Below are 23,483 nucleotides of genomic sequence, written 5' to 3' on the forward strand. Positions count from 1 at the left end.
GTACTGTCTTGCATACAATGCATTATGGGATTTGCCATATCTTCTGCACGGTGCAGTTCCATATGTGGCCAAAAGAGGTCCCCTGGGACCCCTTTTGGCCACATATGGTACTGCACCCTGTAACATATCAAGATGAACAAGCATTTGCAATGCAATAGGTCTCGCATTTACGCGTGTTTAAGCTATTGGCATTGTAATTGACAATGCCTTTTTTTTTTTTTTTTTAAACCAAAATATAAATAAAAGGCATTGTCATTTACAATGTCAATAACTCAAACTTGCGTAAATGCAAGACCTATTGCATTGCAAATGCTTATTGAACAATCCCTTTGGAGATCTTAGGGTTGAAAGCTTCATCCTTGTCCCTATTTATGATTTTGCTGCCACCAGAGATGGGTCCTAGGCCTGTGTCACCTCTTTCCTATGGCCAGAAATTTAACCTCTAATGCTATCCTTTTGGCTAGGTTTTGAAGACCTGCATCTACACTATCTATTTCTTCTAGGGTGCCGTCAGTAGTACTCCCAGTGGTATTGCTTTCAGTAGGGTTAGTAGTGGAGTCGCGTCCAAATCATCCACCTTTGGGTTCTCATCTTCTTCCCCAGTGGGCGGACATTTACTTGCTAAGACCTTGTCATTTTCTGCCCGCATCTGCTGCAGATGAGCTTTTGTGTGTCTAGGTTCCATGGCAAGTTTCTGTGCTTTGTAGAGCTCCTCAAGTTGGAGCAATCTAAGGTACTGATAGGGTACCAGGTTGAGCTCCTGGGAGGTCCCTGCCTCAGACATGGTTTTAAAGTAGTTGGGAGCTTTTTAAAAACTGGGAATCAGTCCGGTAACAAAGAGGCTTCATGAGGGGACTGAGAGGCCAGTCCGGTTAAGCCAACAAGTGACTTTGGTTCTTGCGATGTTAGGAGGATGTGCGTACACCTTTCATTCTCTTCTCGGGACGGGCATCTAGGTGCAGAGGGTCATTGGGGTGTCTGGTTTCGCTATCCAGCAACACTCACGGATGAGCGGGCATATTAACAGAGGCTTCCGGCTTAGGGGAGTTTACGAGACATCACTCCATAGTAGACTCAGTACCTTGAGGGCGTGGGGGCTACACTGACACCGCTGACCGATTTCAAAATGGGCTGGGGGGTTCAGGTGCAGTGGTGCTTGATGGTGTCTGGTTTTGGCAGTGCTGAAGTTCTCTTGGTCCTTCTTTTGCTGTCTGCATATATATCCTATAAAGAGCCCTCTTTCTACATCCCTACAGCAGGCCTTACAGCCTAAAGCAGTGTGCATTATATTACATGTGCGAAAATATCTGCATGAGCAGGCATGCCACCTGTGAGGTCTAGTTCGAGGACTAGACATTGGAAGTCAACAGGGAAGCCTTGTTGGAAGTGAACAGGGAAGCCATCTTATGTACATGTGCTGGGCACTGGTCATTACAAGTTACCCAACTACATGATGGTTTCACTGAAACCTATGGTGTTTATCAAACACCTTGTCTTAATAAATCCACACTGATCCTAGTGTTGGACTTATTATGAAATGCACCCAGAGAGCACCTTAGCGGTGCCCGTGAAACCTACTTCTAGTGTGCTATCTGACTGATATCATCCAGCCTTCCACCACAGACACGTTTCTGAATCCCTGAAGGTGAGAGCCCACTCTCAGTGGCAAGTGTTCACCCCTTTTCCAGCAGATGGCTAGTGATTCAGCATATCAAGGCCAGGAGCTCCAAAGCTCCTGCCACTTTTGATATGCTACCCCGGCTTTCCCCTGACCTGAGGCCCATTTGACACCAGGACAGGGAGGAAATTAGCTATACAGTAGGTTTGTTGCACCACCAGGCTAGTCACCCCCCTAATGTGGGCTACCAGCTGTGCTCCACAAAAGAAGTATTTCACCATCTTGTTTTTGGCGGAGTTAGGAACTCTGGGTCAGGGTTATGCCCTCTCCTCACAGGAAGTGGCCATATAGGGAGTCTAGTGACCCCAAGGGCAAGTAGCCCATTGGCTGCTACCCCCCACTCAATGCCCAAAATTCAGTATTTGGATGACCCCCTGACACCAGGCACTACGATTCGCTTGATTAAAGGAGGAGGACAAAGGAGCAGAAGAACGCAAGATCTGTGGGCTAGCTGTGTACTTGTAGCCGAACCCTGCCTACCTGCTCCTTGCCCGACAATTCCAAAGACCCAACTCTTGTTCCAACTGTTCATCCTCTGATGAGAGCTTCGGAGGGCTGCCATCGCTTCGCCAACCAGCCAGCATATCCCTTGAATTGGAGGAGCCACTTCCCTACAAGCACCGACCGCACAGTCCGGTACACCAGTCTGCCGACCACCAGGTCCACCGACGCAGCAGCCCAGGAAGAGGTCACTATGTTTCCAGGAGGTCAGCCCCATCAACGCTTCCACTCTTTGAGACACTGATGCACCCCTGAGGCTCCCTGGACCAACAACGGGGGTACCGTAGCCTGTTGCAAGCACCAGGGCTTGTTTGTGTTCAGTCCGAACACCACAACAGCAAAAAACAACCTTCTCCTCGAGGGACTCTAACAGAGGCCAGCTCCATGCCTGAAGTAGTCTTTGTGTGTTTCTTCTCCTTCTTCTGTAAGTGCACCGATAACTGTGAGAGCCTCAAACTTGCCGACCCACCGGACAAAAAACCTGTGCACCAGAGCCCCCCAGCCTTAGTCAATTGAAACCAATGGTGTCTCTGTGGTCCTGTGCCCCTCCAGAGCCGAGACGCCTTTGGGTTCTGCCCGACTGGTGCCCCAGGCCCCCTTGCAGTCTTTCTTTGCAGGTGCTGTTCCCCATTGGCTTCAACATGTAGTGTTGGCTACCACCACTGAAAGCACCTCTTCCGCAGGACATCCCAGGGCAGGTAAACATGATGCTTCCCTGGACCTTGGCCCCTACTTACCTGAAGTTCAGAAGAACAGTCCTGTAAGTCATTTGTAATTAAAGTCACTGAAAAGTACTTACCTGATCCTGAAGATCTTGGGGGCTAAAATATATATAAATCTGTTATTTTTACAAATTGGTGTCGGATTTCCTTATTTGAATATATGTTTCATTTATTGACTCTGTGTATACAACAAATGCCTAACACTCCCCTCTGATAAGCCTATGGCTGCTCGACCACACTACCACAAATAGAGCACTGTGGGATTGTTAAAGAAGGCCCCTATAAACTGGTAAAGGATACCTGGCACACTACACAGTGCACCTCATTTTGGTGCACTATGTAGAGAGCCAGATTCCTACAGTATGTTTATGCTAAATGCATTATTCACCATATGAGCACCCACAGTGCTCTGTGTATTTGTTAATCAATTTTTGATAAATCTCAAATCTAATCATCTGCATAAAACAAAATGAAAACCAGATAATGCTTTTCATAGTCTATATCTATACAACACTGTAGCCTATGTGTTATGGCCTTCCAAATGGGCCATTCTTTCCATGTCTTGCACCATGCTGTGAGAGGAGATACGATGGACAGGCTCCGATTCTGTTCTGCTACATCTAGGAACATGTTTATATGGGAAGAATTGTTTGGAACCGAGTAAACGAAAAAAATAACAGTGTACTGTGGATAAGTCATATTACTGGACATTATTGAATTGTGGGTGCACAGGAAATCTGTAATTATTATTCTCTTGATTCTGTTGACCACTATTTCCTGCGCTTTGATTCCCCAACACCACTTTATATTATAAGTACTCGGACAACTGGCTTGGCGTAGGAGTCATATTTGTGATTAATGCAGCATTCTGTGTGAGACCAACTGTTTTCAGTCAGGTCAGTTTGTATTGCATTTGCAGGGACACTCTAAAAAGGGGTTTGATTCATCTGTACAGTTTTACCATAATGTTTCATGCTTCCTTACTCTTTAGTATGTTTTAACTATTGTAATTTTTCTCTCCTGATCATTACAGGCACATGTCTTGGTTTGCCGAGCTCTCTCCAATGTGCTGTTGCTGCCATGGGCAAACCTTCCTGAAAATGAGCAACAATGGTCTTCACGCTCGACCAACCATGCTAGCCTTATCTCTGCCCTCACCTTGGACTACCGTAATCTGAAATCCAACATTAACACACAACATCGTAAAGAGCACCTGGAGGACAGTAAGTGGCTTGTCTCATTGCAAATTGCACTCAAACAATTTCTTAACCATTGGTTTAGGTGGGGGGCATTAAGTATCCACAATCCACAGATGTTTGGTCTGCAATACATTCCTTCATTTGCCAGTGCATGTAGTGATATGTAATGCTCAGTCTCTGCCGTGAGCATTATATAGAGGATAGCTAGATTATCTGTCTTGGAGAAGCGTCAGTGGGGGATGGAAGGTGCCGTAACGGTTGAGGGTTAATTTGACCGCTTACCTTAAGAGGAGGTTATATGATTCTTTTGATTTTTGAATTGATGTTTGTCGACCAGATTGCTTAGGGTGTATGAAAATTCCTTAAAACTTCAGTTTGAAGGCACTCTTTAGAGCGCGTTCTCCTTAAATGAAAGAGAAACAAATCTTATCCTTGACAGCTTGCTCGTTGTGCCATGAGTGAAAAGATACAACAAGAAATATGTTTGGAATCCAAGGTGGTAGCTCTGCTGATTTGAATGCGGACTATCGGATGCCAAAGTGTGTGGTATGATAGTTAAATCAATGAGCTAGACTGAACCTTGCACCATGGGGATGGATTGGCTGCAAAGCAGTGCTGATAACTGTGGCATTGTTAGATCTACAGTCATTGGCTGAAAACTTTGAGGTTTGTCAGTTGTATGCAGCCCTCATTTGGGCAGAAGGTCACGGAGACTTATGTTTTGCTGGGAGATGCCTGAGCCGTGGCAGTGTCACAAGCACACTGACACCGTGGACCTGAATCTTCGAGAAACAGGGGACAGTGGCATGGCTTCAGCTTACCAAAGTCATGCCGTGTGTTCCTCTAGTAGATGATCAGTAGGAGGGTGCTAGTACTGCTTGGTCTGGGAAGAGATGTGGCACAGAATAAGAGGTGCAATGGTCAGCTCAAGGTCAACTTCAGTTCTTAGTAGAAACTCAAGCCAAGGCAGATATCCCTTGCTCCATGCCAACAGATTGTGGCATGACATCAGCTAATCGGGGTAACCAATCTTTAACTTCTCCATGCAAAATGCTACATCAAACCCACCTGAAACCACCTAGGCACTATGCAACCTGAGCGGTTGTCTAAGATGATATCCTATTCAGATGTACACACATGGAAAAATATTGGCAATGTTAAAAAGTGATATGCGGGCCATCCAGTAGGACACTAAAGTAAAACATCTTGAGGATGAATGAACCAGAGTACAAAGGGGGCAGCAACTGGGTTGGAATGAGTGCTTTGCTTGAGAGGACAACTTACATGGTTATCAAATGTAAGCATACAGAAAGAGACTATACTAAAAAAAACAAAAATAAACTGAAAAGGTAAAGGTTGTGTGAAATGGAATAATCTCCTTATAGCAAGCTGGCTCTTTATATAGTTTACCAAAAAGAGGTATGCTGTGTAAAAAGTCCAGGTATCCCTTATGAATGAACAGGGGCTTGCTCTTGCAATCCCAATTTTGCTCTCTCTAGGGTAGTGCGGTCAAGCAGCCTTAGGCTTATTAGAGAGGAGTGTTAGAAATTCTTTGCCAACATATAGTCAATAGATGATAGATGATGCACACACAAACAAGGGTTCCACACCAAATTGGAAAAATGACCTGTATCTGTATATTTTGAACCCAAGAATGTTGTTATCAGGTAAGTACTTTTTCGTGATAGACTTTTTACAGTTTTAGCACAGTTAACCAACAGTGCGTTTTTACGCATATAGCTTTCCTACGGAAGAAAGAACACACACTCTCTCTCTCGCCCTCTCCCTCTCCCTCTCCCTCTCCCTCCCTCTCCCTCCCTCTCCCTCCCTCTCCCTCCCTCTCCCCCTCTCCCCCTCTCCCCCTCTCCCCCTCTCTCCCTCTCCCCCTCTCCCCCTCTCTCCCTCTCTCCCTCTCTCCCTCTCTCCCTCTCTCCCTCTCTCCCTCTCTCCCTCTCTCCCTCTCTCCCTCCCTCTCAGTACCAAAGTTCCACCAGAAGATCGGTTGTGTCTGCCATGGTGAGTCTTGGTGCAGAGTTGCTGGACGGGTTGGTAGCCTTGCACGCTATACGGTAGAAGGCAGGGGGGCGGGGCACCTAGAAATAGGCTGCAAGGATGGACTTGGGCGAAAAATCCAAGAGCTCACAACGGGGTGCGAGGGACCTGAAAGCAAGGGAGAGCAGTCTGTTTCTTCGGGCCAGAGCTGCTCAGTGCACAATGTTTGTGTTCAGCTGGCTCTCATGCGTCAAGGAACTTGCTGGTATCGGTCAGGGCCAGTAAAGGGGACAAAAACAGGATAGCTGGACCACTCTTGGTGCAGGCCTCTGCAGTGCGGTGTCCCTCGGCGACTGATAGTCGGTGATTTCGTTGAAGTCTGGACAGGACTTTCAACAAGCGTTTGTCATAGCAAGGGTCCGGTACCCGGGGAATTGGTGCAGGATGGCTCGTGGAAGTGCTGGCGTCTTCAGGCTTGGCAGGAAGTCAGATCTGACCTCCTTGAGTTAGCTGACCTTCACCTGGGCTTTAGGAACAGTCGCTTTTTTGAAAGCTGCAGACATTTCCGTGGGGTATACCATAAGAATTTTTTATTTAGATAATCCAGGCCTGTACCGTGGAGAGCTTTGTGCACAGTGCTTTAAAGCCCACACTCTTTTTAGGTCGAGCCTACTGCTTGCTCTGCGAGGCATGCAGTAGTTGAGTATGTTGTGGAAGCCTTGCCCACTCTCTATCCATACTTTTCATTGGCTGATGTCATTGTCCTTGTTAAACGCTGGCTCCGATTCAATATGAGGCTTGTTAGTCCTTCCTTGTTACCGCCCTGTCTCCTTTAGTTACTGCTCATAACGTCTGGACCTTTTACTTGCGGTGTTACACGGTCTGCATCATGTAGTCGGTGAGCACTATTTTCTTTCATGGTTAATGTATGCAGGACATTGGTGGCCGCTTCTTCCATTTTCCGCACGCCCACACAGGACTCGTGAGACAATGGCAGCCGCTTCTTGTATATGGAGCTCTGCTCCACCCCACCCCCGTCAAGCTCCTCTGTACGCGGCGGTACTGGGTGTCACACTATAGGCAGGACATACTGTACAGTTTCTGCAACTGTTTTTTGTATTTATTTATACTTGCTTACAGAGGTTTGATACATTTAAATGTATACTGGTGTTTCAAATCTGAACTGGTCAGCTAATACAAGAAAGCAAAAACAGGTTAAAATGAACTTGTTATGGATGCTTCTCAGGCGCTCGTCTGCCAGGCCCTTCGGGTGGCTAGATGAGAAGTTGTTTGCCTGTATTTTGAGAAAGTTTTTGTTGGGTCGGGCAGTAGATGGTTCGCAGAAGGCCGGTTGATGCCTGTGTGAGGAGGAGGAAAGGAGAGGAGGCAGGTCTGGTGATGGGAGGGCCCGGGCACACACTGCTCAGCCGCTGCGCTGCTTCCCCATCGGTTGCCGGCTGTGGTGCGTGTCGCTCGCTGGCCAGAGGTGCGTTCGCTGTTCCGATTGCACATGCTGCGAAGAGGAGAGGTGCGCTTACTCCTGGAGGGAGCCCTGGGCAGAGTGCTGGGAGCCGCAGGGGGGCCACCGGGGAGCGGTACAGCGCGGCGCGGAGGTGACATGGCCACTTCACCATGCAGCAGCTGCGAGGTCTACTCGTCTACCTCCTCCGGCTTCACCATGAACTTTGAACTGGAAATCAAGACCCGCTCCATGAAGCAGACCCTGATATCGCTTGTATCACAGGTAGAGAGTGGAGAGCGGCCGATAAAACCCAGGGTAATGGCGTGCAGTGAACCGGAGTTGGTTGGAGCAGGGATCGCCAAATTCCAGGCGGGGGAGAGTCGAGAGGGAGTCCAACCTTCACAACTACTGTTCCCAGGAGATCTACGGCTGCCCCGTCTTTGTTTTTGCTTTCTGTCATCCCTCCAATTACATCTTAACGGGGACTTGAATTTTGCCCAAGACTGACCCTTATTTCCCAATTTCATCTTTCTGGTCGCTATGCCCTGGGCTACTGCACCCTGCCCACCTAACCCACAGCAGGCGAGGGTGCACAGTGTGTGGTGGTGGGTGGTGTTTCTCGGGCACATAAAGTGCCGTGGTGGAAAGTGGGCTACTCTACGTAGAGAGCGGGGTGAAAGTACAGGAAACTGCGTAATTAAAATGAAATCACTGGTCATCCTGCAACACCAGTTCCCCTGCCTCTTTTCATAAATGTGTACTAGGTGTATCTGAAAGAAACAGGTTAGTATTAGATTCCTTACCTTAGAATATCCCCAGGCGTCAGACTGGATCCGGAAATTTTTGCGTAGCAATACCCATGCGCATCGGTAGGCGTCGTCTGCGGGTCGGTGTCGTGGGCGCCGTGATGACGTCGTCGGAGTACTTAGACGCCGCCTCCGCGTGCTGACGTCAGTTCTTCTTTTTTCCGCGCCAGCAGCGCAGATCCAGAAAAAGTGGTACCTTAGTCATTTTTTGACTAAAACTTTTACGATCCTTTTTTGATCATTTTTCGAGTCTTCGACTCCGAACGGTGCCGGTAGGGATGCCAGGTTTTAAGCCTTGTGAGGATTGCGATCGACTGATGTCGGTCACCGACCCTCACTGTCGGTGTCTCCACTGTCTCGGCGTCGACCATGACGACAAGACCTACTCCGACTGCCGGGCCCTGACTTCGAAAGTTAGGCGTGAGCGGTCCCGCCAGCGACTTGAGCTCCGGCAGTCGGCCCCGTGCCGCGAAAGGTCCTGGTCCGGGCGGAGGTCGAGGGACCGGTCGCGGGATCGGAGCCACCATAGCTCCGGGAGTCGACATCACTCCTCAGGGTCGAAGTCGTCAGGTAAGCACAAGAAGTCGAAGAGACGTCATCGCTCTTCTGACTCCCCCCCGACGCTCGCGTGACGCTGCCGGGGGTTCGGGTGACACCGCCCACGCGACTCCGTCGGAGTCGCGGGCGTCGCGTCCGGCCCCACACCCTCCGGTCCCTGGGCCGCACGAGACGCCGGAGGAGATCGAACGTTTCCTCATGGCCATGAGGTCTCTCACTCCTCCGACGGGCTCCGCGGCGCCTTCGGGCCCAGCGGACCCGTCTGGGGGCCCTAGCGGGTCGGGGGCTTCGGCCACGACGCCGCCTGCGCCTTCGGGCTCGGCGCCGCAGGGCCCCGCTGGACCTGCTTCTGGATCCGGGTCGTCGCTGGTTGACCTAACGACCTCACCGGCGCCGGTCCCTCAGGTGTCACCTCCGGCGCCGTCTTCGGGCAGCGCCGTCCCCGATGCCTCCTTCGATCCGGTTCCGGCGCCGCTCTCGACGCCGTTTGGTGAGTTTTACTTCAATGAGCCGGCCCCATCATTTGACAACCCTGAGTATTAGGAGATGGGTGATGAGGAGAATTGGGAGGGGTCTGAGGTCCCTCTGACACGGGAGTGTCAGTCCCAGGAGGACTGGACAGGTGGACTTGGGGATGCCAGTGGTCTGGACACCTCGCCAGATACTGGTTTTGTCTCACCTCCTACCGTGGCTACGGAGGAGGGGGCAACCTACAGCGTGGTGCTGACGCGGCCAATGCCTTGGCCCTTGAGCTCCGCATCGCGGCCGTGCGGACTAACCTCCTCACTGAGGTACTTAAACCGCAGTCAAGCTCGGCTGAGCCTCTGCTGCCGTTTAATGAGGCCTTGACTGACGTTCTTTTGGGCACTTGGTCCAGGCCCGCTACAGGTTCGCCTGTAGATAGGAACGTGGAGAGATGCCACCGCCCGGCCCCGGGCGACCCTTGTTTCCTGCCCACCCACCCCACCCCTGAGAGCCTGGTTATCCAGGCCTCAAATTCCCAGACCGCATTCCCGTCGGCTCCGCCTGATAGGAAATCCAGAGGTATGAGCAATACGGCAAAAAGGTATTCTCCTCCCTGAGTCTGGGACTGCGGTCTTCCAACACCGCATGCCTCTTGGGCCGCTACACCCACTATCTGTGGGATACGGTCGCGGACGTGCAGCCAAAATGCCCGTTGGAGGTACGGGCTAAACTCGGCCAGGCCCTTGTGGAAGGCAGAGATGCAGCACGGTGTTCTATCCGGTGTGGGCTGGATACCACCGACTCACTGGGCAGAGCGATGGCGAGGACAGTGGCGATTCGTCGCCACGCCTGGTTGAGGTCCGCCAACTTCTCGGCCGACGTCCAGAATACACTCATGGACTTGCCATTTGATGGCCGTCGCCTTTTTGGCGACAAGGCAGACCATGCGCTTGAGCGCTTTAAGGACTCCAGGGCTACGGCCAGGTCCTTGGGCCTCTCGGCCCCTCGCCAGCAAATGGGTGCCTTTCGCTCCTTTCGTGGCCAAGGAAGGGGCGCCCCCACACGTGCTGCCAGCCACGCACCGCAGGGTAATATCCAACGCGGTGGCGGCCTTGGAAACCACCGTGGCGGCGGTTGGGGACAGCGGCGAGGTTAGTCCACACCTTCCCCCGCAGCATCCGCCTCAAAACCCTCCAAGTCCGTGCTTTCAGGCCCATGTGATGCCAGTGGAGGGCAGGGTTCGCCATCACCTCCTCCACTGGCGCACTGTCACATCGGACAGGTGGGTGCTGCAAATCGTCCGAAGGGGCTACTCCCTCCCCTTCGAGACGACCCCTCCAGCCATGCCACCGCAATACCACCGCGTATCGGGGGATCATTTGCGACTTCTGCAGGAGGAAGGTACGGCCCGCTTGGCCAAGGGGGCCATCGAGCGCGTTCCTGGGCCAGAAGTAGGGTGTGGTTGCTACTCCCACTACTTACTGGTACCCAAGAAGGGCAAAGGGGGCCTACGCCCTATCTTGGATCTACGGAACGTCAACTGCTTCCTCCGGAAGGAGAAGTTCAAAATGCTGACACTGGCTCAGGTCTAGACTGCCCTGGACCCAGGTGACTGGATGGTAGCGTTGGACTTGCAGGACGCTTATTTCCACATCCCCGTCCTGCCGGCGCTACCTGCGGTTCACGGTTGGCCACGAGCACTTTCAGTTTACCGTGCTCCCCTTCGGCCTTACCAGCGCCCCACGGGTGTTCACAAAGGTGATGGTGGTGGTCGCAGCTCATCTGCGCAGGTTAGGGGTTTCAGTCTTCCCCTACCTCGACGACTGGTTGTTGAAGGCGGGCTCGCCCCAGACAGTCGTCAGCCACCTCCAGAAGACGGCAGACCTCCTGCACCAGCTGTGGTTTTCCATCAATGTGCCGAAGTCACACCTGTGTCCCTCTCAGAAGCTCCTCTTCATCGGAGCAATTCTCGACTCGGCGCAGTTTCGGGTTTATCCTCCGAGCAGCGGGTCCGGGATATTCAGGCTCTGATTCCACTCTTTCAGCCTTTATCCCGGGTCTCAGTCAGGTTGACGCTGCGACTTCTGGGGCTGAAGGCCTCCTGCATCCTTCTGGTGCATCACGCCCGGTGGCGGATGCGGGCTCTGCAGTGGGCCCTGAAGTTTCAGTGGGCCCAACATCAGGGCAACCTGTCCGACCATGTCCTGATCTCGGAGGGCACTGCGAGACAGCTGCAGTGGTGGCTCACGGACCGCGATTGGGTCAGCGTCAGATCCCTCTCCCTTCCCCAACCGGAGCACGTAGTTGTGACGGACGCGTCCCTCCAGGGCTGGGGAGGCCACATGGGAGAGGCGGAGATCAGAGGCCTCTGGTCTCCGGCGGAGTCCCGGCTCCATATCAACCTTTTGGAGCTGCGGGCGATTCATCTAGCACTGAAGGGATTCCTCCCCTCTATCCGGGGGAGTGTAGTGCAGGTGTTCACGGACAACACCACCGCCATGTGGTACTGCAACAATCAGGGCGGGGTGGGATCGTGGACCCTTTGCCAGGAGGCTCTGCGCCTCTGGCAGTGGCTGGAACATCAGGGCGTGACCCTGGTGGTTCAACACCTGGCAGGTTCTCTGAACGCCAGGGCGGACAAGCTCAGCCGTTGGTGCATGATGGATCACGGATGGCGTCCGCACTCGGACGTGGCGCAAGGCCTCTTTCAGCAGTGGGGAGAGCCTTGGTTAGATCTATTCGCCACCGAAGAGAACGCGCAATGTCATCAGTTCTGCGCGTTGGAATTTCCAAGGCGGCACTCGCTCGGCGACGCTTTTCGTCGCGAGTGGAGTTGCGGTCTGTTGTACGCCCTTCCGCCTATACCACTTCTGCCCAGAGTGCTGAAGAAGATCAAACGCGACCCGGCCCAAGTCATCCTTGTGGCTCCGGACTGGGCACGAAGGTACTGGTATCCCGTCGATCCATCGGAGACGAGACCAAAGAAGCTAGTAGACAACACTGTCTTCGGGCCGAACTACGTTGAACCATCGGCGTCGACCAAAAAAGTCGTCGAGCCGAAAAGCAGCGCCCCGGTACCTACGCCAAAACAAAAGGGCGTCAAACCGAGAACATCAGCGCCGAGTGCTGAAAAAACAAACAAAGGACTCGATCCGAAGCAGGTTGTCGAACCCAAACAGGCCGACAAACCACCTGCTATCCAAAAGAAAAGCATCGACCCAAAGAAAATCGACCCGAAAAAACGAATCGATCCTACATCAAAGAGCGTCGATCCAAAACCATCGGTTCAGAAACCAGCAATAGTACACAAAGACGTACTCGAGCCAAAAAAAGACTGTCGACAAAACTTCGGCTCCGAAGAAACAGGCACTACCAAAACAAACCGTAGTACCACAAAAGACAATCGGACCGATTAAATTTGGCCTCCCACCTACCTCAAAATCAAAGGCGGTCGACTCAAAAGCCGGCGTCGAACCAAAGCTAATAAAACAAAAGACTTTGGCAAAACCACACAAAACTGCTGAACAGGAAGTCCTACATCCAGACCTTGAATAAGTTGAACAATCAAAACTCTATATTGATCCTAAATCTGGCAAACTCACTCTTCACAAGAGGAAGATCAGACCAGAAACTGAGTCGGACACTTACACTATTCCACTAAAAAAGAAAAGGGACTGTTCTACATCACCTATTCTTTTTGAGCCTATTCGGCCACATAGGCGACACACATATTCATATACACCCACACACTCCGATGAGGAAGTGGATGAGGAATATGATCAAGAATACAACTACCCAGTAGATGCTGACCCGGACAGTCAGACACAACCATGGGCTGACCCAATACATCTAGGTGACTCGCAACCCATCCCTGATACACCTGCATACCCTGCTAGGCCTTCTCCTACAGAGCACACAGCTGCTTTTAATTCATTAATAGAAATAGCAGCACGCCATCACAATGTGGACATGCATGCAGATCCTGTGGAGGAAGATTTCCTCTTTGACACTTTTGCAACATCTGAAAGGACAGTTAAAACACTGCCCATGTTAAAAGGGGTACTTAAACATGCAGGGGACATATTTAAGGATACCACTAGGGCCAGGGTAATTAACCCAAGAATAGAACGGAAATACAGGCCAGCGCCAGTGGACCCTACATACATTAAGGGACAACTGCCTTTAGATTCTTTGGTTGTGGCAAATGCACGTAAACGTGCAAACTCTCAAACAACTGGGGAAGATGTGCCCCCGACAAAGAATCAAAGATTTTTGAGGCATCAGGGAAAAGGGTAGCCGCACAGGTGGCTAATATATGGAGAATATCAAACACGCAAGCCCTGTTAGCCAGGTATGACAGGGCACACTATGATACCTTAGAAACGCTTTTACGGCATCTACCTGACGCTTAGAAAGAACAAGCTGAACAACTGATACAAGAGGGAAAGCTAATCACTAACGCATCCATTAAATGTGCCTTAGATGTGGCAGATACAGCTGCCAGGTCTATTAACACTAGTGTTATGATCAGGAGACATGCGTGGCTACGCATTTCTGGTTTTAAAAACGAAGTTCAGTCCACTTTGTTAAACCAGCCGGTTAATCCTGACTACTTGTTTGATCCAGATGTGGATACAATACTGGACAAAATGAAAAAAGACACAGACGGCTAAGTCGATGGGAGCCCTACAGTCACAACAACATAGAGGCTCCTTTCGTCGCTCAGGCTACCGAGGGGCTGCAAGAGGCAACGCATCACAGCAGACCACAAGCTATAAAGGGAACACACATACCACCTACAATAAAAACAATAGAGGTGGATACCGCGGCAATAACAACAAAGGCAGAGACGAGGGAACAACACCACCAGATCCTCTGCAAATACAAAACAGTGACTCCTTAGCGCTACCCCCAGACCATATAACACCAGTCGGGGGACGTTTACAACAATTCCTACCAGTCTGGCAAAACATCACTACAGACAAGTGGGTAAGGCAAATTATCCAACATGGCTATTGCCTAGAGCTCACCTCCACACCACCCAACATACCTCCAAAACACCCGCCTATGTCCGCAGAACACCTCAACTTATTGCAACAAGAAGTTATCAGCATGCTGCAAAAAGGGGCCATAGAACTAGTACCTTTAGAACATCAAGGTATAGGAGTATATTCGCTATACTTCCTCATCCCCAAAAAGGACGGGTCTCTCAGACCAATATTGGACTTCAGGCCCCTAAATCAATACATCTTATCCGAGCATTTTCATATGCTCACTCTACAACAAGTGTTACCACTGTTGCAGCAAGGAGACTTCCTCGCAACCTTGGACCTCAAAGACGCATATTTCCATATCCCGATACATCCTGCTCACAGGAAGTATCTCAGGTTTACGCTACTAAATCAGCATTACCAATTCAAAGTGCTTCCATTTGGTGTAACAACAGCTCCAAGAGTGTTCACAAAATGCCTAGCGACAGTGGCTGCACATTTAAGAAGACAACATATTCACGTCTATCCGTACCTGGATGACTGGCTAATACAAGCAAAGTCAGCCCAGCAGTGTGCCAGCCACATGTCAAAAACGATTCACCTACTGCACAGCCTAGGCTTAACCCTAAACTACCAAAAATCTCACCTTCAACCATCCCATGTACAGCAGTACCTGGGAGCAACAGTGGATACTTTGACAGCAAAAGCATACCCAAACGCTGCAAGAATAAACAGTATGCAGCTACTAATCCAAAAGTTCAAGTCCCAACACTAGCTCTCTGCCCGAGTGTTTATGCAACTCATAGGCATGATGGTCTCGTGCATCTTCATAGTCCCTCATGCCAGACTACACATGCGCCCGCTACAAGAGTGCTTAGCACGGCAGTGGAATCAGGCTCAAGGACAATTGATGGACCTAGTGTTGGTGACCAGTCGTGCATACAACTCTCTGCATTGGTGGAATCCACAAAACCTTTGCAAAGGCCGACTGTTCCATGAGACTGTACCACAGATAGTGCTAAGGACGGACGCATCTCTCATAGGATGGGGTGCCCATGTCCTTCAGTACACAGTGCAGGGCCTATGGACAGCACAACAAAAGCAAATGCACATCAACTTGCTGGAAATTATGGCAATTTTTCTGGCAATGAAAGCGTTCAACGTACATTTATGCAACAAAGCTGTGTTGATCCGGACGGACAACATGACCGCAATGTACTACATACAGAAACAGGGAGGAAAACACTCCCCACAGCTATCACATCTAGCACAACGCATGTGGAAGTGGGCCATCCAAAGAAACATTTTTCTCATGGCTGAACACCTCCCAGGCAAAGACAACCAAGTGGCGGATCTGCTCAGTAGACACAGCGAACAGCTGCACGAGTGGGAGATTCATCCCTCGGTGCTCCAACCATACTTCCAACAATGGGGACAACCAGAGATAGACCTGTTCGCCACAAAAGAAAACGCAAAATGCTGGTACTTTGCCGCCAGGTTTCCACATCTGCAGTCGCAGGGCAATGCGATATGGATGAACTGGTCAGGCAGATTTGCGTACGCTTTTCCCCCAGCACCATTAATACCGCTAGTGGCACGGAAACTAAGCCAGCATTCACTGACACTAATCCTGGTTGCTCCAACATGGGCGAGGCAACCATGGTACACAATGTTCCTAGAACTTTCCGTGGTACCTCATCAAAGACTGCGGCTAACACCCACTCTACTCACTCAGAGCCATGGAGACATACAGCACCCAGATCCGCAACAGCTGAACCTTGCAATCTGGCTCCTGAAGTCTTAGAGTTTGGGTACCTAAACTTACCTCCGGACTGTATGAGCATTATCAAGGAGGCAAGAAAACCTACAACCAGAGCTTGTTATGGCGCAAAGTGGAAGCGTTTCGTCATTTACTGCAATAACAATGACGTAAACCCACTAGATGCTTCAACGCAAAATATCATTTGCTATCTTTTGCACCTACATCGTTGCAATCTAGCCTATTCATCTATAAGAATACACTTAGCTGCCATTGCAGCTTATCTTCAAAACAGGCAACATCTTTCGCTATTCAGAGTGCCTGCGATTAAGGCGTTCATGGAGGGACTCAAAAGAATAATCCCCCCAAAACACCCACCTTCACCTGTCTGGAACCTTAACATCGTTTTACCAGACTAATGGGACCACCATTTGAACTATTGCATTCCTGCGAATTACAATTTTTAACATGGAAAGTGGCATTTCTAGTGGCAATCACTTCACTTAGAAGAGTTAGTGAGCTACAAGCCCTAACTATTCAGGAACCATTCATCCAAATACATGCAACTAGGGTAGTTCTTAGAACCAACCCTAAGTTCATGCCCAAAGTGGTATCCCATTTTCACATCAATCAAACAATAGAACTGCCAGTGTTCTTTCCAAATCCACAGTCAGTACCTGAAAGGGCTCTACACACACTTGATGTCAAGAGAGCACTTCTATACTACATTGATAGGACTAAGGATTTTAGAAAAACTAAACAGTTGTTTGTTGCCTTCTCACCACAACACAAAGGCAACCCCATTTCAAAATCTGGATTAGCCAGATGGATAGTTAAGTGCATCCAAATATGTTATCTAAAAGCAAAACGCACTTTAACAGTTCCCCCAAGAGCGCATTCTACACGTAAACTTGGGGCATCCATGGCTTTCCTAGGAAATATTCCTCTAGAGGAAATATGTAGAGCAGCCACATGGTCTACCATACATACATTCACAAAACACTATTGTGTAGATGTAGATTCCAAACAGCAAGCAGCTGTAGGACAGGCTGTTCTAAAAACTCTTTTTCAGACTGCTGTAGCTGGCACAGGTAGCCACCGCTAAGGGAGAACCTGCTATACATTCTATGCACAGATATGAATTCAGCAGCCCACATGCCTCGAACGGAATATGCTACTTACCAGTATGCATCTGTTCTTGGCATGTAGGGCTGCTGACATTCATATCGCCCACCCTCCTCCCCGGTGCCCGTCGCAGCTGTAGCATTCATTATTACTTCTTACTTTCTTGCATGGACATCCTTTTCTGTACCATACTCCATCTCTGCCACAATGGCGAAAAACAATCTGAGGATGGAGAGGATGCCCATGCGCACTGTAGTCCGAGGGAGGAGCCACCTATCTCGTGATACTTCGAAGACTCTTCCAGGACAACAACGTGCAATCATCCGGACCCAACACTAGGCGGCGATCTATGCACAGATATGAATGTCAGCAGCCCTACATGCCAAGAACAGATGCATACTGGTAAGTAGCATATTTCTTCTCTTGCCCAGCAGGGCTCTGCTCTGGGCACTATCAAGGGCTACCTTTCTGCCCTTTCAGCCTTTCTAAGGCTCCCTCATCAACCTTCTTTGTTCAAGTCCCCTATTGTAACTAGTTTTCTGAAGGGCATCACACACATGTTCCCTCCTGTTCCGTTTGTGATGCCTCAGTGGGACTTGAACCTTGTTCTTACCTTTCTTATGTGCGCTCCCTTTGAGCCACTTCACAACTGTCCTCTCCGCCTTCTTACTCTGAAGACTGCTTTCCTGGTTGCCATCACCTCTGCCAGGAGAGTGGGTGAGCTCCAGGCTCTTTCGTCCAAACCCCCTTTCCTTTCTGTCCATCCGGACAAGGTTGTGTTGTGGACTAGGCCATCTTTCCTGCCCAAGGTTGTCACGGCCTTCCATATCGGGCAGTCTATCACCTTGCCCACCTTCTTTCCGCCACCGCATCCCTCTAAAGAGGAAGAGCGGCTCCACCGTCTGGACCCAAAACGTGCGCTTTAGTTATATCTGGATCGGACACGCCAGTTCTGGGTGGATGACCAACTCTTTGTTGGTTACGTGGGCGCTAAGAAGGGATGGGCGGTGCACAAGAGGACCATCTCTCGGTGGGTCGTCTTGTGTATCAAGGCATGTTACTCCTTGGCGAGGAAGGAGCCTCCTGTTGGGCTGAGAGCCCATTCCACTCGGGCCACGGCGGCTAGCACTGCCCTGGGCCGGGGAGTCCCCCTGCAGGACATCTGTCAGGCAGCTACGTGGGCATCCCTGCACATGTTTGCAAGACACTACTGCCTGGACAGCCAAGTCCGGAGGGATGGCTTATTTGGCCGTTCCGTCCTCCAGGAGTTTCTGGTGTGATTATTGGTTCGCAGACCCACCACAGGGGTTAGTATTGCTGGGGTATCTATTCTAAGGTAAGGAATCTAATACTAACCTGTTTCTTTCAGATGAACGAGTTACTTACCTTCGGTAACGATATATCTGTAAGAAACAGTAGTTAGTATTAGATTCCTTACCGTCCCACCCATCCTCCCTGTTCTGCGAACTGATATCTAGGGTTAAGGTCATCCCCTTTCAGGGCCCTAGTTTCAATGGCACCAGTGTTGGTTTTTAACATGGCTCTGCGTCGAAAAGCTGTGTCCAAGAACTGACGTCAGCCCGCGGAGGCGGCGTCCAAGTACTCCGATGACGTCATCACAACGCCGACGACGGACGTGGAGCCGCAGACGACGCCTACCGACGCGCAAGAGTACTGTACGCAAAGATTTCCCGATCCAGTCTGACGCCTGGGGATATTCTAAGGTAAGGAATCTAATACTAACTACTGTTTCTTACAGATATATCGTTACCGAAGGTAAGTAACTTGTTCATTTATGTTCCACTACTTATGTTCTTCCATCCAGTTCTACTTGAGGACTTCATGAGCTGCTGAGAATCCTAGGTACCACAAACGGAAAAGTTTAGGAAATAAAGAACAGTCTCAAACTTTCATTTTCTATCAACTAGGACTTCTTATTGTCCGTGTTTGCATTGTTTAAAACACATTCTTTTGCCTAAGCAAATTTGCGAGTGAGACGTAACAGCTGGAGATAAATTAATAAGAAACTGTTAACTGCTGAGCGAGAATGAGTATGTTATTGTTCTATATGTTTAGATGTTGTACTCTGGGTAGAAGATCATGATCGATTTTATTATTATTTTTTTTATAGGCAAGGTGACCATCCATGAAACGCTCAGTGTATTAAAAGATATTGTGGACAACATCTCAGGGGAGTCAACAAAGTCACGGCAGATCTGCTATCAGTCCCTGCAGGAGTCTGTGCAGGTCTCACTGACCTTGTTTCCAGCCTATATCCACCAATCGGGTAAATTGCACTTTAGGCTTTTTTGGTTTGTTTCATTTCTGTACCCTGCTGCACAACCACATGTTAAATCCACATAAGATTGACAGCACTGTAGTGTGCTCACCTAGGTTACAATCGTCATTCTTTCCTGGCACTTTTTCCTTTTTTTTTTTAAAGCTTTTTATTTACATTTCTTACATGGTACATACTTTCTATAAAGCATTACAAAAGCATTTAAATCAGATGTTGTTGGAATGCTAGGGTATCAAAGTCTAACAGTAAGTGAGGTCAACTTGGCAAAAGGTGGGTGCTGGGGGGGGGGTGGGATCACGGAGAGGATAGGTGGGGCCCAAGGGTAATGGGCAATAATCGAATGTCTGCCTGAAAAAGGTAAAGTTGCTGCATGTATTTTTGTGGGTTAGTGTGATGGGGAGACTCCACGTCTCAAAGAGGATGGTAAGGGAGGGGGCTATGATCTTAGCCATATAATTGTGAGTGTCCATAAAGGCAAGGTGAAAAAACGTGCCACAATCTTAAGCCTTTGGGGCTAATGGTATATCCCAAGCTCCAGCGACTCCCACGATCCCGCTCCCCAAAGGTCTGTGACCATTTCAAGTTTTGCCAAGACCTCAGTCATCCCAATAAGGGCATATGTGGGAGCAGTCCCACAGAACATGTTCAAGTCTATTCAGTAGTGCTGCATCTGTGGCCTGAGGTTCCTGGAAGTATCCGGGTGATCTTCTGTGGGGAAGGGTATGACTTGTGCAGCATATAGAATTCGATAAATTGAAAAATGGCATTTCACGATGCTTTCCAGTGATATGTTAGCACTTTATCCCTCTCTTTATTGTTGAGAGGGCAGTCAAACTCCATCTCAGGTGTCTCTTAGGGCCTCTGTGTGATTTATGTCTGAGCTCCTAAGTCCCTCTGTAGCCAGCTGATTGATCAAATAGTGACTGCTACCCAGCATATCTAGAGATTGCAGCAAATGCTGATTGGTCAGTTCCAGGTTACTTACAGCTCCGTTATCTCTTAGTACGTCCTTTAGGAAGACATGGATGAGAAATTGTCTTAGTGTAATACGTAATGTTATGTCAGGGAGGGGAATGTGCACAGTTGACCATGCTGAAATAAGTCTCCCAAAGTTAGTATCCAGACCTGGTCCCAGATGTGTAGGTCCTGTCCAGTGGTAGGGCTAGACTTGTCCAGAAGTCCCATGGGAGAACCGCTGGAGCATAGGGTGGGATGTGATCCATGGCCCTTAAGGCTTTGGTAAGGCAGGTCAGGCTGCCTGGAAGAGAAGAGGATGGCTGCGAGCTTGCCAAGTCCCCTGAGACACTAGTGACAACATAGTGGATTGAGTAAGCGGGGGCCCAATGTGCCAGGAAACTGTTCTCCAACCACAAGGAGAGCCATTGGCTGTTGAGCCACCTAACAATAATCGAAGTTTGGGGTCCAATGCCTCCTTGCGCCAATGGGGACTGCCGTTTAGAGAGGGCCCTCCTCCTACAACAGTTGTGCCCTATTAGGTCTCCTATGAGATTGCTGAGGTCCCCAAAGAAAAGCTGAGTAGGCCGATTGAGAGGATAGCAAAATAATAAAGAAAAGCATTACCATCTGGATACCGTGAAGCAGCCCATCACAGACAGACAGAGTGGGAGTGCACCGCCAGAAGGACACCTGGGACAAGAGCGATGACACTGCCACTGTCAACGAGACCTTCCGTTCAAGTTCTCATCTAATAAGTTCTGCACTGTGTGGTAGATGCGGATCCCTAAATAATGAAATGAGGTACGTTACCAGCGAATAGGTCCCTCGCCAAAGTCTAGGGTGACTGACTCCATGGTGGGCCCTAGGAGGAAAAGGCACGATTTATTCCAGCTCACCCGGAGACCATGCCGTACTCCGCATATAGGTACTCAATAAGGGAGCGGTGGGACGATAGGTCTCTGAAGTAATAGAGGGTATCATCCACATATAAAGAGTGCGTGGGATCCATGTGGTAATGGAATTCTGCACTCTTTGCTTCCTTGTCTCGCCGGGACCACCAGGTGCTCCATTGCAAGTGCAAAGAAAAGTGGCGAGAGTGGGCAGCGTTACCTGGTGCCCTTGCCCACAGGAATGGATTCAAAAAGAAGGAACCCCAAATTAACACAGACTGTGTGGTGGTTATATATGATGCTGATCAGGCGGTCTATGCACTCACCAAAGCCAAGGTGTGACAGGACCCAATAGAGTAGTCTCAGTGGAGGGTATCAACGCTTGCGGTAGATCCAGCATTAGGATGGCAGCTCAAGGCCATGAGCTGGTAAAATCTCCAGATGTCAAAGAGGTGTCCCTCCTGGGGGTGAATCTATTTTCCTCTGCATGAAGCTGAGGCAGCAGCCAATGGGCTCCTGGCACTTTCTCTTAGGCTACTTCAAGTCTGTGTATTCAGTAACAAAGATAAAACATGTGGATCCTGAATAAAGACTTAATACAAAATATCAAATATATGAAGTATGGAATGTTTTTCCATTGACAGTACTTTTAAAATATGTTTACAATTAGTTTTGTTCTAGCAATGTAGTTCGTTTTCCTCATAGAAGTAAAGTTTATTTGTATTCAACCTTTTGTTCATTGTTCTGCATGGCTAGTTCAGTCGCTGATCCAGTTTAACCTATGACCTGGGAAGTTTTAAAGTTTTCTAAAGTGTTTTAAGGTTGGGCACTTGGTCAGTGAAAAGGGCTAAATGAAGATTAAAATTGACTTTTTGGGGTTTAAGGATTTTTAACCCTGCACCCAATACCTGCAGTGCATTATTAGGTTGCTGTATTTTACTTGTGTATCTATATAGCTGCATAACAAAGAGTATAGTAAGTGATGAAATGGTAGCATTAGCCCTAGTTGCTAAGGGACACAGAGGGTGTTGAAAATCTTGCAGGAACTAGTAGTTCGAGGCATGTGTGGATGTAGATACACATGTTGTGAATGCTCCTGCCATCTAGTGTTGTGCTTGGATCTTTGCAAGTTGTTTTTCTTCTAAGAAGTCTTCTCGAGTAACGATGTAGTGTGGCTCCACCTCTGACTGGTAATGTGCTCGGGCATCGGCTCCATTGTTTTTTTTTTATTAAATGATTTTATTATATAACAAACAGAATCTGCAAGTACATTCCTTACAGAGGATATTATAGTTGTACACAGTCCATCAAGAACTATCATATGCAGTTATAGTACGATCGCACCATCAACAATAGTATTACACTTTAACATCCGAGTCTTGATCCAATGCAGGAGGTGTACATATATTTCCTCTAGGCATTCCATTTGCCCCACATTCTTCCCCATTTCTTTAGGCACCCTCTAGGAATGTATGTAGCTTTCTCAGCCGCCATGACCATATTCCTGCTCTACTTGGTCAAGCTTTGGGCTTGTACCGCCCCGCATTTCTGTGCTAGATTCCACTTAGCAATCATCATTCTTGTCCTTGCCCACTGACGGTCCGCATGGTTAAAATCTGTCGGCTCCCAGATGTTCAATAAGCAACACCTAGGATCAAGCGGGACTTGGTTCTCGCTGACCTCTGTAATAGTTTCCATTACTGCCTTCCAGTATGTTGTAATCAGCGGGCATTCCCACAGAGTATGATACAATGTACCCAGTTCGCCACACTGGCGCAGTCAGTGCAGGTCAGTAGTCCTTTCTATCTTGTGCAATGTCGTTCGTGTGTAATAGGTCCTATGTAGTATTTTTAGCTGTACCAACCCCAGTCTAGAGGATACTGCTACCTCCCTTGGCGATGCAATCGCGTCCTGCCAGTCAGTGTCGTCCATGTCTCCAATCTCTGTCTGCCAGACTGCCCGGAGTCGTACAAGGAGGTCCGGTTGATTATTAATAATTTTCCTATAGGTAAGAGACGTTGCTTTCTTATCTAAGTAGTCAGTTAATAGTCGGTCCTCTAAAGGGGATGCTTCAGGGAG

General features: G+C 49.2%; 1 protein-coding gene across 1 annotated transcript in view; it reads left to right on the forward strand.

The window, feature by feature from the left end:
• Positions 1–23,483, forward strand: part of XPO6 (exportin 6) — a 654,194-nt gene that overhangs the window by 433,118 nt on the left and 197,593 nt on the right. Inside the window, exons 17-18 of the mRNA XM_078663046.1 lie at positions 3,935–4,124; positions 19,390–19,545. Coding sequence (XP_078519172.1) covers positions 3,935–4,124; positions 19,390–19,545 — 346 coding nt within the window. The remainder of the gene's footprint in view (positions 1–3,934; positions 4,125–19,389; positions 19,546–23,483) is intronic.

The sequence above is a fragment of the Lissotriton helveticus genome, chromosome 10, assembly GCF_964261635.1.
Source record: "Lissotriton helveticus chromosome 10, aLisHel1.1, whole genome shotgun sequence".
NCBI classification, from domain to species: Eukaryota; Metazoa; Chordata; class Amphibia; order Caudata; family Salamandridae; genus Lissotriton; species Lissotriton helveticus.